This window comes from Syngnathoides biaculeatus, chromosome 14 (genome assembly GCF_019802595.1).
Source record: "Syngnathoides biaculeatus isolate LvHL_M chromosome 14, ASM1980259v1, whole genome shotgun sequence".
Taxonomy (NCBI): domain Eukaryota; kingdom Metazoa; phylum Chordata; class Actinopteri; order Syngnathiformes; family Syngnathidae; genus Syngnathoides; species Syngnathoides biaculeatus.
Genome location: NC_084653.1, coordinates 11,373,486 through 11,389,234, shown reverse-complemented (window position 1 = coordinate 11,389,234; position 15,749 = coordinate 11,373,486). Strand labels below are relative to the sequence as shown.

The window sequence follows — 15,749 nt, the reverse complement described above, 5'->3', positions numbered from 1 at the left end:
TGTGGGAATTAAGATTTTTTTCCCATGTTGTTAGTGGAAGCCGTGCATGCCAGCTAAGGAGAATGTACAAGTTTTGCATTTAATTCAAATGATTTGAATGGAAGTTCCTTTCCATTAAACAGGTCATGACTATTTATGTTGAAAAACAATATATATGGGATTCAGGGATTTTCATTTTGACAAATGCCATACTAATTAGAGAAGGGTAGTTTGTTTTCGTTTTTTTTTAACAAATTTTCATGACTTCCTTAAAGTCTAGTCAGTACATTTTAACAGTTTGGGAAAGTGCAAATGTTGGTGTCATATTTTTGGAAGTTTGGGATTGACATTTGCGTTTGAGATACACCTTTGAGTGATTATAAAGACAGACCTGAAACAAATTGCTTCTTTGTGTGACATCATAGGAAAGTCGAAGGAAATCAGACGAGAGAATTGTGGACTTAGACAAGTCTCGTTCTTCAATCAGTGCAGTTTCCTGATGTCTCAATGTGTTCATCTGCTCAAAAAATTAAAGACACCTTGAGAATGTCCAGGCATCGTACTGCGCAATGAGCATCGTTACATTTGGAGGGAAAAAATGGGAGGCTTGCAGGCCTGAGAACACCATCACGACTTTGAAATATGAGCGTGGCTGTATCATGTTTTGCGGTTGTTTTGTTTCAGGAGGGACTGGAACACTTAGCAAAATAAAAGGCATCGTGAAGAAAAAAAATTACATGGATATACTGAAGCAATATCTCAAGACATCAACCAGGAAGTGGACGATGACCATTCTAATAAAATATAAATAAAATTAATGTTTTGGAATGGCCAGCACTAAGGTCATGATGTGGTGGACGCCCGGTTAGGACAGTTCTGAGGACCTGGGTTAAAATCTGGCCTCACCCGTGTTGAATTTGCAATGTTCGCCTTGTGCCACCAAGGCTTATTTTCTCCTACATCCCACAAACATGCACGGCCGGGTAACTGAATACTCTAAATTACCCATAGGTGTGAATGTGAGGGCTAATAGTTGTATAATCGGTATGTTGGGTGGTGACCAGTTCAGTGTGTACACCACTTCTTGCCCTGAATCAGCTGGGATAGCGTCGAGCACACCTACGACCCTGGTGAGGATAAGCGCCTCAGACAACGAACGGATTACTGACCAATGACCTCAATCCAATTGGAAAATTATGGGCAGAGCTGATTTATAGGCATGTGTGAGCAAGGAAGCCTACAAATTTGTTCAGTCATACGAGTTCCGTCAGGCGGAATTGGGCAAAAGTCTTGCCAACTATTGTGACAAGCTTGTAGAACGGAACCAAAGGACCTCTGATCCAAAAGGGCACTGTGAAATCTTTTGGGAGATGCTCTCAAGCTGTTCCATTTCTCACAGGTATACATTACGACTGCTTTTATATTTGTGTTGAAAGTCCAACATTTTGTTGCTAAAGATGCGCAATCTTTTATTTCCAAAGTGGTCTCAGATTTCTGAATGCTGTCGGCACCTCTTCCCCATCCTTGCACAGGATGCCAAATTCAAACCCTCTGCCTCAGAACTGCGAGGCAGACGTTCAAACCAATGGCCCACTGCGCTCCTTTAATTGTGTTTTATGTTCAATGTAAATGGACTAACTGATCAAATGTGGGTATTGAGTCAAAATGTAGCGAGGTCCTTATTAATAGTGTAACGTGCATTTGTGTTGACGGCCGTGAGCGGAAGCAGCAGGCCAACCAAAACCAAAGATGTGTGGACTCGTCGCCATCTAGCGGCTACTTATTCCGCCTTCGCCATCGTCACTCACGTGGTCAAGTCGGAATTTGAGGCCACTCGGCACTTCACTTCTTTCTCTGGCGTCTGCATTCACATGGTAACCGCTTTACAATCGTTTCATGAAGTGCTTAAACTTGAAAACACTGACTCTGACAGGTTACAGAATTATTTTTGTACCAAGAACAATGGTGTGACAGTGAAAATCCATTTGTCTGACTAACCTCTATCGTTCAGTATATTTCCGGCTAGGTTTTTTCACTTAAGTGCAGAAATTGAAACGTTTGTTGACATTTGCCAGTCTCCACACAAATGTTTGAACTGTGAAATACCAAGTGTGAGCACTTCTGCCATCTCTGCTGAAAACATTCAATGAAGTGTCAAAAACTGCATTCTGAACAGTAGTTGCCACCTCATCTTTTTTTTTTTTTAAAAAAAAATTTTAGTTATTTGACATTACAAAGATGGGAGGCGGGGAGGGGGGTGGGATTGTCGCTACCCTATAGGTTTATTTTTGTAGCTCAATTGCGGTAATGGGCAAAGGCCATTGGCCATATTTCGACCACCAAGTAAATATATCAACAGTTAAATATCATCAACATCAATTTTTATTGACGAAAATTTGTACAGCTTTTATGATTTTTTAAAAAGTAGGATAAATTACCATTTTTTCAAATAATCTAACTCATGTTATTGAATGGAAAATTATAATCAAATAAATGCTTGCATCCATTCAAATTTAGATTGTTTTATTGATTATGTTAGTTATAAATATTAATTTAAAAATTGGAATTAAATCTAAAAATATTTTACATCCACATTTGACCTTTTTTATGTAGCTTTACCTTACCAATTTGTCCTCCTTTAAAATGAGAATCAAATATCGTTAAAATAAATTGGCATACACATTTGGTCTTTTTGTTTCTGTAGCTTTACCAAGCGCATCTATCAAATCAGAATTTCTATGTATCAAATGGAGCCAGTCCTTAAACTCAAAACCTCACGAACCGGAAAGGTGGCCCCATCTCTGCAAGGCATATATTGTGATTTTGAGGACTTTTCAGTGCTTGTTCATCACTTTATCTGCATGATATGCATTAAATCCAATCTGGGTGGTGAATCAGACCGAAATGATCCTAAAAGTGATGATCGCTTTCTGTCAGAGCGTCTGTGGGCATGTTTGCTTACGCTAGATTGCCATCTAGCGTCCATTTTGTGCAATTATATTCAGCACCTACATAAGGTCAAACGTGTTTTTTTTTGGGTTGTTTCTACAAATGGGCCCAAGATACAAATAGTACACCCAACTGGAACACTGTTTGTTTTTTGTTTTTTTTTTTTTTTTTTTTTTCCTCAATTTAGAGTTAAAAGACAATCTTGACTGGGTGTTGCAAATACACTACCACATACACGAGGAAGATTTTTAGGATGGATGATGGCTGGACACACAGAAAGATTTTTTTCCCCCATTATGGTGACCATTGCCTATTACGCAGCTTTCTCCATGATTGACTATTAAATGTTTGAATTAGTAGCACTTTTTATGGAATATAGTTCAGGGGATACTAAACCGTTATTAATATCTTCTGCATCTACTTCTGCGCGCAGAACGCGCGCGTTACCGTGCGGAATGCAAATGAATGGCGGCAGGAGAATTGACGACTGCCTATCGGGTGTAATAACGTGCTGACAGCCCAGTTTAGGAGCCAATTAGTAGATGTGTTCACGGGGGCCCAGAATGGCCGCTACTACGTCTACTACGTATCTGCTGCAGCTGCTGCTGCTGCATTCTTCCCTGCAGCTGCAAAGTGACGCGACGTGTACACCGCACTGGGTTGTACTTGTCTGACTCAACACAACAAGGCAAAAAGACAAGAACGTAACGAATAAAGAACACTACGCCTCTTTTTGGAAAATACTGCATGTTACTATTTGGCACAACTACATTTCTGTATTTATGTATGTATAGGCCTATAGCAAACAGTGTAGTGCATATATTTATTTTGACAGAGTTCATTCTCACGCCATACTTTTTTTGTTTACACCATTTATTTTATTTTATTTTATTTTATATTCCTCGTCTTGTAATTTACTTGAATCCCTGGCTTAGAAACGAAAACCATCCTACTTGTTATATCCACTTATTCATCGGCCACAATATTAGCTTGTTTACGTGAACCCGAATCATCTATCAGACCGCATACTGCATACTTTAGTTATTGAAGAAGCATGCAGCGCTGTATACAAAAATATTAATCATCATCAAAGGTGTACTTTTGAACAAACACGGTCCTTTGGCTTAGACGCATTTGGGAAACCACTTGGGACCCACTTTTAGTCCTAAAGAACGCAACGCTATATAAAACTTTCTAAACAAATACCGAACGACGCCGATACGGTGTAGAATGGTTTTGGAGTGCAGTGTCGAACATTTTAGGGTGATTGGAATTATTATTTTTCGATTATAACTCCCCCACCCCCCCACCCCCTTTTAGTCGTAACTGAGCTGGAAACAAGTGAACTAAATTACAACCAATTTAAGGGCTGGAAAAGATAAGATGAATACAAATAAAAATGTCAAAATAAAAATAAAAAGCTTTACGAAAATCTCTGGGGCTGAAAAAAAACTACAAATAAATAACAGACTATATGGTGGTTTGTTTGTGCTGACTTTACCTTTCTTCTCTTGAAACGATTTACAGATTAGGCCGAAAAGTGGAATTAACAATTGCACAAATTGTTGGGTGTGTGTACAAATTGAATTGTAAAGGGCATGTCTCACTTGGCACAATTTTAACGGACTTGACACCTTGAGAGGGGAAATTAGGCAATGCGGTATAACATTTAAGCAGCTCAACCCTTCGTTCGTCTTCGTCTTCGAAAATAATGTGCCCGGAAAGAAACCCAATTTATGTCTGTGTAGATTCTCAGCAATGAAGGTCACGGTATCATCGAGGCAACTCGACTCCTCTTCTTGAATTTGTTGTTTTGTCTTGCTTTACGCCCCCCAAAAAATGGAAAAAAAATGACCAAGGCTAACGACATGTGAAAGTTACTACCCGTTATATTATACAGTATCATCATATGTATTGCATTGTATATTATTACATCTGGAAATAGGTGGGTATTTCAACTACTTTAGGCTTTAGAATCTGTTAACAGCGTGATTCCTATTTAAATGTGTCAGTCTCGCAATGTGAGGCCTTTAAACAAGTCTCGAGTTGCTTTTTTGTAAACCTTTAGAGCGAGCCCAACGCGCGCACACGACACACAAACACACTCTCAAGTCTGTAAAACGTCTCTATAAACCCTCAACAACAACAAAAAAGAAAAAGAAATGCTATGAAGCGCAGACAAAAGTTATTTGTTCTCGGGTTCTGTCATTAATTCCACGTTAGTGTTCAATTTTCATAAGCACAACAGAAGTTGAACCTGAAGTTATCTTATAATCGGGACATTTGAGGAGTCTCCAATGTGTGTGCGTGTGTGTGTGTGTGTGTGTGTGTGTGTGTGTGTGCGTGTGTGTGTGTGTGTGTGTTGCAGACAGACAGACGTGCAGAGCAGCAGAGAACTTGAACGAGAGAAGCAGCATGCATGCGGCAAGTTTATTACCAAGGACAATAGTGCAAGGGAAGCGTTTCCTTGACGGGAAGCGACAGTGCAGTGAAGCTCCTCACACAAAGACCCCGAAAACACAACACTTCACTTCTTTTCCAGTTACTTTTACACGGAAATTGAGCTTTAAAAAAAAACTAAACAAGAATATTAATCAAAAAGAAGGGAGGGGTGAGCTTCGTTGTTTTCCCCGATTTGCTCAAATAAATACTTGGAATGCCAAGTTTATTATAGGTGACATAAGCCTATACTTGGCGGGGGGAGGAAAAACGCCTTGTGACACAATTTCCCTCCAGTTTCCCTTTTGTCAAAACATCAAATGGCAATTTTTCCTTGCACGCAACTTGGGTATTACGGGTCAGGGTTTGAGTTTGCCCGGGATAAAACGCACAGGGGTGTTCAGTTCTTGGTGTTATCTTAAAAGAAAAACAACGCGTGCATCTGTTTTTCTTATTGACCCCCTTTTTTTTCCCTCATGTCTTTCTTGGCCCTACAAAGGCGTTTATGGGTTCAATCAGAATGCTGAATGAAGCCAATCCCCCCCCCCCTTTTTTTTTAAAGCTTTGCTTACTGTCGCTTTTGCAAACGAAAGGGGGAAAATACATTTGCAGGAATTTTCTATTTAACATGATATTATTACATTTGTTTGTTTGTTTTGAGACGATGTATGCAACGCTATATGCTTGTCCATGTTTTGTTTTTGTTGTTGACTTTAAAGCTGTCGTGAAAATTATCCACGTTGTCGAGTTTGTTCCAGTGGATGAAGAACATCCGATTACACTGTGTGCGAACTTTTTTTTTTCAATTAGAAAATTGTGCAACGTTCATGTATTGGAGTTTGGGAGGGTGATTATAATTATTTTTCTTTTCTGGTGGTGTGTCATGCAAGTGGCAAAAAAAAAGGTGCGTGATAATCTCGAGGCCAGCAATGGAAAATCGCCTTAGAAAGCCTTCGTTGTTGCTGATTTTCGTAGGCTGCAGGACGCAACGTCCGAAGATGGCACCGACAAAATCCAATATGTCAAAACAATCCTGAAATGTTCCAGTTGCTAGGCTGTTTTAGATTTACTTGGAATGATTACCCGCTCCATTTTCAATTTTCCACAATCCGATTAGTGAGCAAAATGGTGCCTTTTTGTGTGCTTTTCTTTTAACGGTGATGTGATTTTTGTGGGCTTTATGCATGTCAGTGAAACTACATTAGGCTGCATGTACATATTAGTCCCAACTGGCGATTTACACTAAAGATGGGAGCCGAGAAATAATCTTAGTATACATATGTATATTAGCAAATAGCAATGACTTGGTTTGAGGGAAATGAGACGAATGGGGCGTTATTCCCATTTTTGGAAGTAAAAACTGCCAACGGGACTCATTTCCGTGTCACTTGAACACCAATACAAAGTAAAAGTATAGGTTGTATTTATTTAGAAAAAAAAAGTGCAAAGTTTTTTGTACATGTAATTTTAAGGCACAAGCTTCGGAGTTGTCAACATTACAGTGGGGCAGAGTTTTCAATTAAAATTATATTGGGAATTGTTGCTTTCATCTTTAACATTAGAAGTAGGTCAAGCAAAGCAGTGCATGCTTGGAAGAAAAAATGACGTTATTATCGTTATTGTGGGGTATAGTTTACATCGAAAACTACCAACATGAGTATTATTTCCGAATGTTGACATCAGAAGTATATATAACTACCACTTGTTTGTTTGTTGCTATTCCTGTGGTGTATCGTTTTCACTCACAATTACCGAATTGAGTAATATTTTACATTTAACTACAACGTCCGAATGAAGTAAGTGTTTGCACATTTTGCTTTTCACAGCGAGTGAGGAATACGCGGTTGTAAGGAACATTTGCATATGGGCTATTTGGTGTTGTTATCAATTAGTATTATAGTGGGCAATATCAAAATGAGTATAGTTATATTGTATTTATCTGACACTTTTAATAGAGAGAACCCTCAAAAGTACTGCATATGCGGAGTAGTACGGGTGAGATGCGTTTCAGAGCTAATCCGAGAAAAAAACACAAACGAATCAAATCAAATCCAAATGAAGCAAATCTGGTAGCCCAAACAAGTGCATGACTTGCTCACTAATTATAAATACATGGGAAATGTATTTCATGAAATGAAATATAGGTGTTTTGCGTTTTGACTGTATTTTCCCGAACGTTTCAGTCGGTCTGGCAGTTTTGGCATTTGTTCTTTTTGCTGATCCGGCAAAAAGCGAGGTCGTGCTGTCACGCATCTCCCAAGTCAGAACTCTTGCTCCTCTCGTCGAGGCTTTACGGCGCTTTACGACCATAAATCACACACCGGGGGAAAAAAAAAAGGTGAAAATGGAAGAATGCAAACGCGCAGGCATGCGGTGAGCGTGATGTGTCGCGCTCGTTTCGGCGCTCCTCGCAGGGTGGGGCTGGCGTGCATGTGCATTTTGCATATCACGTGAGTGCCCGTTGACAAATCACCAATTAGCTAGCAAGTCTTGAGAAGTTGCTAAGGAGCTTCTGGAGCAGCGTTCGGCGCGGCGCGGCGAGGCGAGGCGAGGCCAGGCGAGCTCCATGGCGATGTGCGAACGGAACCATCTGAGCCCGCCGGGCTACGTCGGACCTCTGTTGAATTTGGCCCCGACCCCCGAGACGCTCTACTTGTCCAACTTGCGGGGCGGCAACGCCGGGGCCCACATACCCCCGCTGCACCCACACCACCCGCACCACCCGCACCACCACCTCCCTTACAACAGGAGCGCAGAGCTGTGCACGTTCCCGTGGCCCCCGTCAAGTTCGTGCGCGTCCGGGACGCCCGCCGCGCAGAGCCGCGCCTTCGGAACCTACTGCCCGACGTTTCGCTCCAATTCGGCCGCCGCTAACAATAACACCGGGAACCTGGCCAAGTCTCCCCAGGCCGAGCCGCCTCCTCGGTGCCCCCAGGGTCCAGACCGCAAGGCGCCACAGTCGGGCGCAGCCCGCGACGCTTACGCCGAGGAGCTGGCGAGCCACGGCGGGGGCCAGCGGGCTTACTTGGATGCGGGGCACGCTTCTGCCCATGCCAGCCATCTGGAGCTGCACGAGTGCGCGCGACGACTTCATGTAAACAACAAGCAGCAGCAGCAGCAGCAGCAAACACCGAGGCCTGCGTCCGCTCTCGCGTGCTTTGCTGAAGGTCAAGTAGCGCCTTTTGTTTTGGTTTTAGTTTTTTTTTTTTTTTACTTTGATGTCATTGTTAAAGGGACGACGCTCAACGAAATAGTCCCCGCAATCATGTCTATTTATAAGCTTTTATGACTGCATTCTGTTGACGAATGTAAATATAGCGGACGACTCGCTCCCCGCAGGACCCTTTCAAGATCAAATTCAAGCACTTTTCTCAAGCACTTTCAAGGTCATGGACAGATAGTGACGGGCCATTTTAGCTCCTTAAATCCATTGTAGCTTTTCACCTAAGCAGATATCTTACTCATAGGCTGTTACAAACCTGTAGTCGTTCAAATTTTAGACAACCTAATTTCTATGGAAATACTGGGGGTGAGATATTTTCTAATGAAACAGTGTAATAATTTCTAACCAATGGGATTATATTTTGCTTTCCTTTTTTAAAAAATATTGTATGGATTCAGATCGTTTTAGCCCACCATATGACAATAGTATATTTCCATCATAGATAAATCGACAGATATATCTATAGCTGTTATAGTACAGTGAATGAAAGCCACTATAAATTTTACCCCCCCAAAAAAATTTGATGATAAATAGATTCTGCGAGAAAGTTGCAAGAAATCTATATGGAAATAAAAGGTTGGACAAATGACACCAACACTATAGAATGCCTTCTTATTATAGACCTCCCCTAAAAACTCCTAAATTCAACTGGCTCGCCCTCAAAAATTGTGTTACAATGATTTGAATTCAAATAATTTTCCGTATTTTCAACATGCTTCACCCATCCATGTGCCGTTTGTCTTCGTTCTAATCTGTATCACGTCATTGTTTTTTTGAGTTTTTTTTTTTAATATATTTTTTTTATTCACGATGGCTACACAGTGGAGCTTAGAGGTCACCATGCCTTTGTTTAGATGTACACGATATGTATGATCATAGATATACACCATTTCTTGAATGTACTTTCTACGGAGTACTGAAATGTATTTCATAAATTTGTATTTTTCTTCACCCACGTGGCATTATATTTCGCACTAAACAATATCTTTTGTTTTCAAGATATAGTAGGAGAATAGAAAAGTCACCATGTCCTTGTCGTTGCTCTAGAAGCATAGATCTAGATAGGTAACATGACTCTTCTCTAAGGAGGTTGTAAGACGTCTGCACTCAAGCAGAAGGTTGGACTAATTGGAAAACACTCAAACACCAGAAAAAGTCGTTTTTAAACCTTTGCTGTTTTTTTTTTCTTTACATTTCTTAAATTATCGTTCTAATGATAGCCATTATTTCCTGGACGACAATTATTTTCGCGTACATTCACATACAATTTGGTCTCAAGAAATTCTTGTTTTGGGAGGTATATCCAGTCCACTAGATATAATATTGCTGCTGTAGTCAAGTGGAAGAGAAAACGTCATTATGGTTTCGCCATGCTGACAAACAGAAACATACTACACGGAGAAGTAGTGCCTCAATCTATTGAATTCAGATGTGAAAGTGCATGGTAAAATTATAACAACAATGACGTCATGACTAAAAACACTTACTCACTATTTCAAATTTTTAGCTCATTTCTTCCCGCACCCGCGCGAAACTACATTTGCTCCGATAGATAGATAGATAGATAGATAGATAGATAGATATAGATAGATAGATAGATAGATAGATAGATAGATAGATATAGATAGATAGATAGATAGATAGATAGATAGATAGATAGATAGATAGATAGATAGATAGATAGATAGATAGATAGATAGATAGATAGATAGATAGATAGATAGATAGATAGATAGCAATATTTGATTATAGTTTTTTGACTGAAATTGTGGTGGGGGTGGGGGGACACTGTCCACATGGTTTCATGCTGTAATAAATCCAGGGCGCATGACGACGGTCTCTCAACTTGTGGTGTTGTGCGCGCAGGTGGTCCCTGGTGCTCTTCCCCGCAGGTGAGGAGCAGGAAGAAGAGGAAGCCTTATTCCAAACCTCAGCTCGCCGAGCTGGAAAGCGAATTCCTGCTCAACGAGTTCATCAACAGGCAGAAGCGCAAGGAGCTTTCAGACAGGCTGGAGCTGAGTGACCAGCAGGTCAAAATCTGGTTCCAGAACCGCAGGATGAAGAAGAAGCGACTCATGATGCGGGAGCAAGTCTTCGCTCCTTATTGATGGATTCGGTTTCAATAATAATAAGAATAATCATCATCATCATAAAAATTATAATAATAATAAATCACCATCAATAAAAATAAAATAAGGGAGCAGCTCATGTCTCACGGAGCGGAGCACCACAACAGCGCCACAGCAGCGCCAGGCCGGGACTGGACTGGACTGGACGGGACGGGACGACTGCGCTGTTGTGTTTCGGCTGGGTTGGGCTGGGCTTTTATTTATAAACGCGTGTGAAATGCTTCCAATCCCAGTTGGTCACGGCAGACATTTCACACTTCGCGGTGGATTCTTTGGAGGCGACCCAAATGCTCAGCAGAGGCCCAACCTCCACACTGACTATTTTTCATGTTGTGTCTTGTGGGTCTTTACGATCGAATTAATCTTTAGCCATTTCGATTGTGTATTACCAATATGCATGCATGTTTACTATTTGATTTTTCACATTTCATTGTAAATATATATATATATATATATATATTTTTTTTTTTTTTTAATGGGGGGGGGGGTCGTCCCCAAAAGCGGTTCGTGGATGTGAAAAGTACTCATAACCGCATTAGGGTCGCTGCTTAAATGTGAATTAGTTTGCAGTTGGAGAACAAATAACCTCGTGGCATAGTTGCGCAAGTCATTTTGGAACGTTTTGGGGGGAAACAAGAAAAAGATTGCAACAAACAGTCCGGTTGCTGAAAAGATTGAGAATGTAACAGGCCTATTAAAAAAATAGACCAGACATGATGCTAGTTTTACTGCTATTGTTACCCGAATAGCAGAGTTGGCTTACTTGAACATTTTCATTTTTAATTGGAATTTTGAAGTCACCCCAAATTGAACGGCAATTTGCTATCACTTTAACATCAACAACAAAAAGTGTGACTCGTGAAAATTGTGCGTTAATTTTTTTCTTGCTTTCCACAAACGCGCCAATATAATTTTAGATATGAAATGCAATTCAGCTGAAACATTGTGGCTCTACGTTCAAAATAACTTGGGTAATTATGCTTTTATGCTAACGATAGTGATTTACTCACTAAATTCTAAAGAAAAAAACTTCAGTATGAAAAGTGCTGACAATTAAATATATATAAATATAAATGGGCGAATTTTTAATGTGTATATAAATGGTGATTTCTAATGGAAATGTATTCTGTATTTGTCCATGACATTTGTAGAATTAAAAAATCCTATTCACACAATATATTTTTTAAGAAATCCCCTTTTTTTGGCCATCCTGTTCACACAAGTAACAACCTATTAAGTTGATGCAACGTTAACGTTCATGTTTCAATTAAATATATTTGTATTGAGCAGGATGACGTCATGTTTATAATAAATAGTAATGGTCAACAAGCATTTCACTTTTTCGTGCAGATTTTTATATACTAAATGTACTTCTTCGTTGTTCCTTTTTTTCCGCTCTTTCTTGAAGGTGGGGGGCGCAAGTAAATGGAACCTCGGTGAGCTTTTTCTTTTAAACAACCCTAACCCCACAAAACAAGATAGTGCACAACTAATGTCACTTCCAAGGACAAAACACTGCAAAATGAGACCTTTTGTTTTGTTGTACAGCCCCCTACCCCGCACCCCACCTCCACCCCCAATATAGTTGCAGCTGCACCGTTGCAAAGTCGCTTGAAGGTGACTACAGCTGCATTAAAGTTAGTAAGTCTTTTTTTTTTAAATACGCACTTTTCCACAGAGAGGACCTGCAATGTGCTTCATGTATAAAATATAAAATCATGTTCAATTGCAAAGCTAATACCAGGGGGGAATGCATTTTAGACTTACTAATGCTCGAAAAAAAAAAATCCAACGACAACAAACGCGTTTCCCTGGAATAAGCCTATAAAAAATTTTAGAACTGATTTTTTTGTACTCTTCACTTAGCGTTAAAGCTAAAAAAAAAAAAAAAAAAAAAAGGAAGCACGTGTCACTGAATTTGAAATGTAAAAAGCATATTGCACTCCAATTCATACGGAGCCCCGGACATGACATGAAAATCTATATATAAACGTGTATAAGTACTTGGCCAGCACAAATTATTCGTTTTTGGATAACGAGACAAAGATGCAACATTCGAGTTCGCTCTTTGGTGGAGATGCTGTTGCAAAGTGCACAATTTCAGTCCGAGTTGGGTCAACATTCACGTGACAAATCAGGCACATGCAAGCGCAAATTCTTCTCAAAGAGTGAGCTGACTCAAATGCACGGTCTTCCTTTGTCTGCGCCGCCAATGTTGTCTTCTTGGAAGTGTTGACCTCGGCATGCGAAAGAAGACATTAAAGCACGCATCACGTTTTTTGGAGGGGTGGGTGGGGGGTATGAATTTTTACTGCTGCGGCAAAGGCTCGCTTCCTCTACGCGACGTTTCCTCCCCCCATTTTGTGACTTTATTGCTTTATTGCGGCAAAACGCGGCCAGACAGCGTCATTGAGCTCAGGGACCTAAAGACAGTGGGGGTGCCAAAACAAAGTTAAGGTCAAGTTAGTGGACTGTGCATTGCTGCTTCCCACGCATTCAGATGATTGTCGTCTCTTAACATGTCGCCATTTTTTTTTTTTTTTTTTGAGGGGTGGGGTCCAATATAAAAAAGGTGGTCAGAAAAATGAACCCAAATGATCAATTCTGATGCCCATCGGTCAGTGTAGGAGTCAGTGTCTTTCCCCTTGCTATTTTTTTACCCCCCCCCCCCGCCCTCCCAATTCGGACGATGCATCCTCTTTTTATTGTTTTCTTAACCAGACACTGATAAATAATCTGCGTCATTTCCGTCAAAGTCTGCCTGATGAACAACTATCGATCCACGTAAATAGTGTTTAGGATCTATTTCGCGAGGGGGAAAAAAACTATTTAACTAGTTTCTATTGTAAGCGAACGTCGGCGTTGGCAGCTCATAACCGGATGGGGGAAGTATCGCTTTGGAGAAACGCGAAGCATCTGCTCTACATTTCTCACTACCTCATTGAAGAGGTTTATTACAAAAAAACAAATAACTAAAATTAGGAGTAGACAAATACAGCAGACAATGGCGAGCAGTAAAGTTACCGCAATAAAAATGACACTGTTGGAAACAATTACGCCATTCTACATAGACTGAGTTGATTTTGGAGATCGTTTTATTAGAAGCCAAATAGATTTCGACTATTTCAACTGTTTTTTATATTTATATATATATTTCAACTGTTTTTTTATATAGCTCTCCTGTATACAATTTCACTTTCCTAAAAATATTTGATAAACTATTATTATTATTATTATTATTGGCTCCAGCACTCCCCGCTACCCTTGTGAGGATAAGCAGCAAAGAAAATGGATGGATGTATGATTATTATTATTATTACTCATTAAAATTATCTACAACAGGAACGACACGATAGTTAGCGCAAATGTAGGTAAAAAAAATAGGAAGATCATTTTAAAAAAACAATCGGAATAAACAATCGACATAACAATTACAACATCGTATCATGACATTATTAAATGTCTATTTGTTGAAAATAATTATACAACCAATTATTACAGTGTACTATAAAAACCCAGAAGTCTTTTTGTAATGCTTTTGAATTATTTTACTCAACACCATATTTCCTACAATTTATTTCCAAGTGGTCTTTTCTCTTGGTCCATCAATCCCTGTGAAATCTAAAAAATATAAAATAAACTAAAATACAGGAGCCAATAGCTCGAAGAAGATAACTCCAATCACTTAAAAACAACAACAAGTCAAAATAAACCCTTTTCCTGGTAACAATTCCAGCGCTCCACTGAGCTTTTTATTCTTTGCAATTCTCTTTTAAGGCGCCGACTAAAAGTTGTGTGTGTGTGTGTGTGTGTCACGCGGAGTGCTGAAGGGTGGACGCAAAAGCTGATGTCTCCTCAATCGCAATAAAAGGTGGGAACAAAACAACTTTGTACTATTCATCACATTTTTTACTTTTAAAAGTGCTTTTCCTGCTCGAAACGCCATCCATTGCAGTTCCAGTTGAACATACCGACTGAGGCTACACGATACTGCTCCCCATTTTGCAAACTTGAAAATCGATGCAATGCATTACATTACTCACTATGCATGGGCGCATACACCCACCTGAACATACCAGCGGTTTATTTTACTACTGATACTGCAAGCCATTCATGACTTGAAAAAAGTACAGTAACATTTAACTGTATTGTGGTAGAGCTTTGGAAACATGTCATGAGAATACTGGCCGACACACACACACACACACACACACACACAAATCAAATTGCATAAACTGTCCTTGTTAGGGCCGTATAAGTAGATTGATGTGTCACTGAAACTATTTAAAAAAAAAAAACATTCCCGTCAATTCTTATAAATTAAGAAGAATTTCAATCGGTCTGAGAATCACAAATTACGACCCGCGCCCGCGCCTTCACTGTTATTTGAACATTGATCACGCGTCTTAATTGCATTGCGTGCGTGGAGTTAATTTCTTGTATGATTGCTTATCTGTCTTCACTCCTGGGGTGGTGGGAGGGGGAGAGGGGGGGTTGAGGCCGAGTGTTGTATTTATGCAAGAGTCTGTTTTATTGCCTGCGTGACAATAAAGAATGTCGAATTAGAAGCCACCGTGCGGCTTCTTAACTGCGCCAAGCATCATCTCGCCCCGGCGCAATGAGGCTTCAAGTGCATAACGCCACGCGCGCTCCTAACGTGGACGTGCATGTGGCCTTGGCGGTTTTGCGACGTCCTTCATTAATAAGGCTGGAGGTCAACGTCAATGGTTCCACGCGAGCGCGCGCTCGTGTGTGAGTGTGTGCGTGTGTGTGTGTGTGTGTGTGTGGTGGGTGGGGAGCGCTTGGGGGGCATTGCTGCACGGAGCCTCACTTGTTGTCACTGAGCGAGATGGAATGAAATTATTGCAGAGTTGCTCTTGCTCTCCTTCTTGTCCTCCTTTCTTCTTCTTGTCCATGATGGCGCACGAGAGGAGTTCCCCCAGCATCCAGGGAGCCAATTGAGACTCTCCCACGGCCTCACATGAGTTTCTCCAGACAGGCTTTTTTTTTTTTTTTTTTTTTTTAATGAC

The 15,749-nt window shown here is 40.4% G+C and overlaps 1 protein-coding gene across 1 annotated transcript; it reads left to right on the top strand.

Annotated features, from left to right (window-relative positions):
• The first annotated feature begins 7,727 nt into the window (after positions 1–7,727).
• hoxd12a (homeobox D12a) lies at positions 7,728–11,075 on the top strand. Its single transcript, XM_061841599.1, has 2 exons — positions 7,728–8,534; positions 10,457–11,075. Exons 1-2 carry the CDS (start codon positions 7,934–7,936, stop codon positions 10,696–10,698), a joined length of 843 nt encoding a protein of 280 aa, XP_061697583.1. The 5' UTR covers positions 7,728–7,933; the 3' UTR covers positions 10,699–11,075.
• Positions 11,076–15,749: the final 4,674 nt, after the last annotated feature.

What these genes read in the sequence shown, in the direction of transcription:
- hoxd12a (XM_061841599.1), top strand. Translation starts at nt 7,934, where the DNA reads ATGGCGATGTGCGAACGGAACCATCTGAGCCCGCCGGGCTACGTCGGA. An exon ending in TCTCGCGTGCTTTGCTGAAG is followed by an intron (nt 8,535 to 10,456) that starts GTCAAGTAGCGC and finishes TTGTGCGCGCAG; the next exon opens with GTGGTCCCTGGTGCTCTTCC.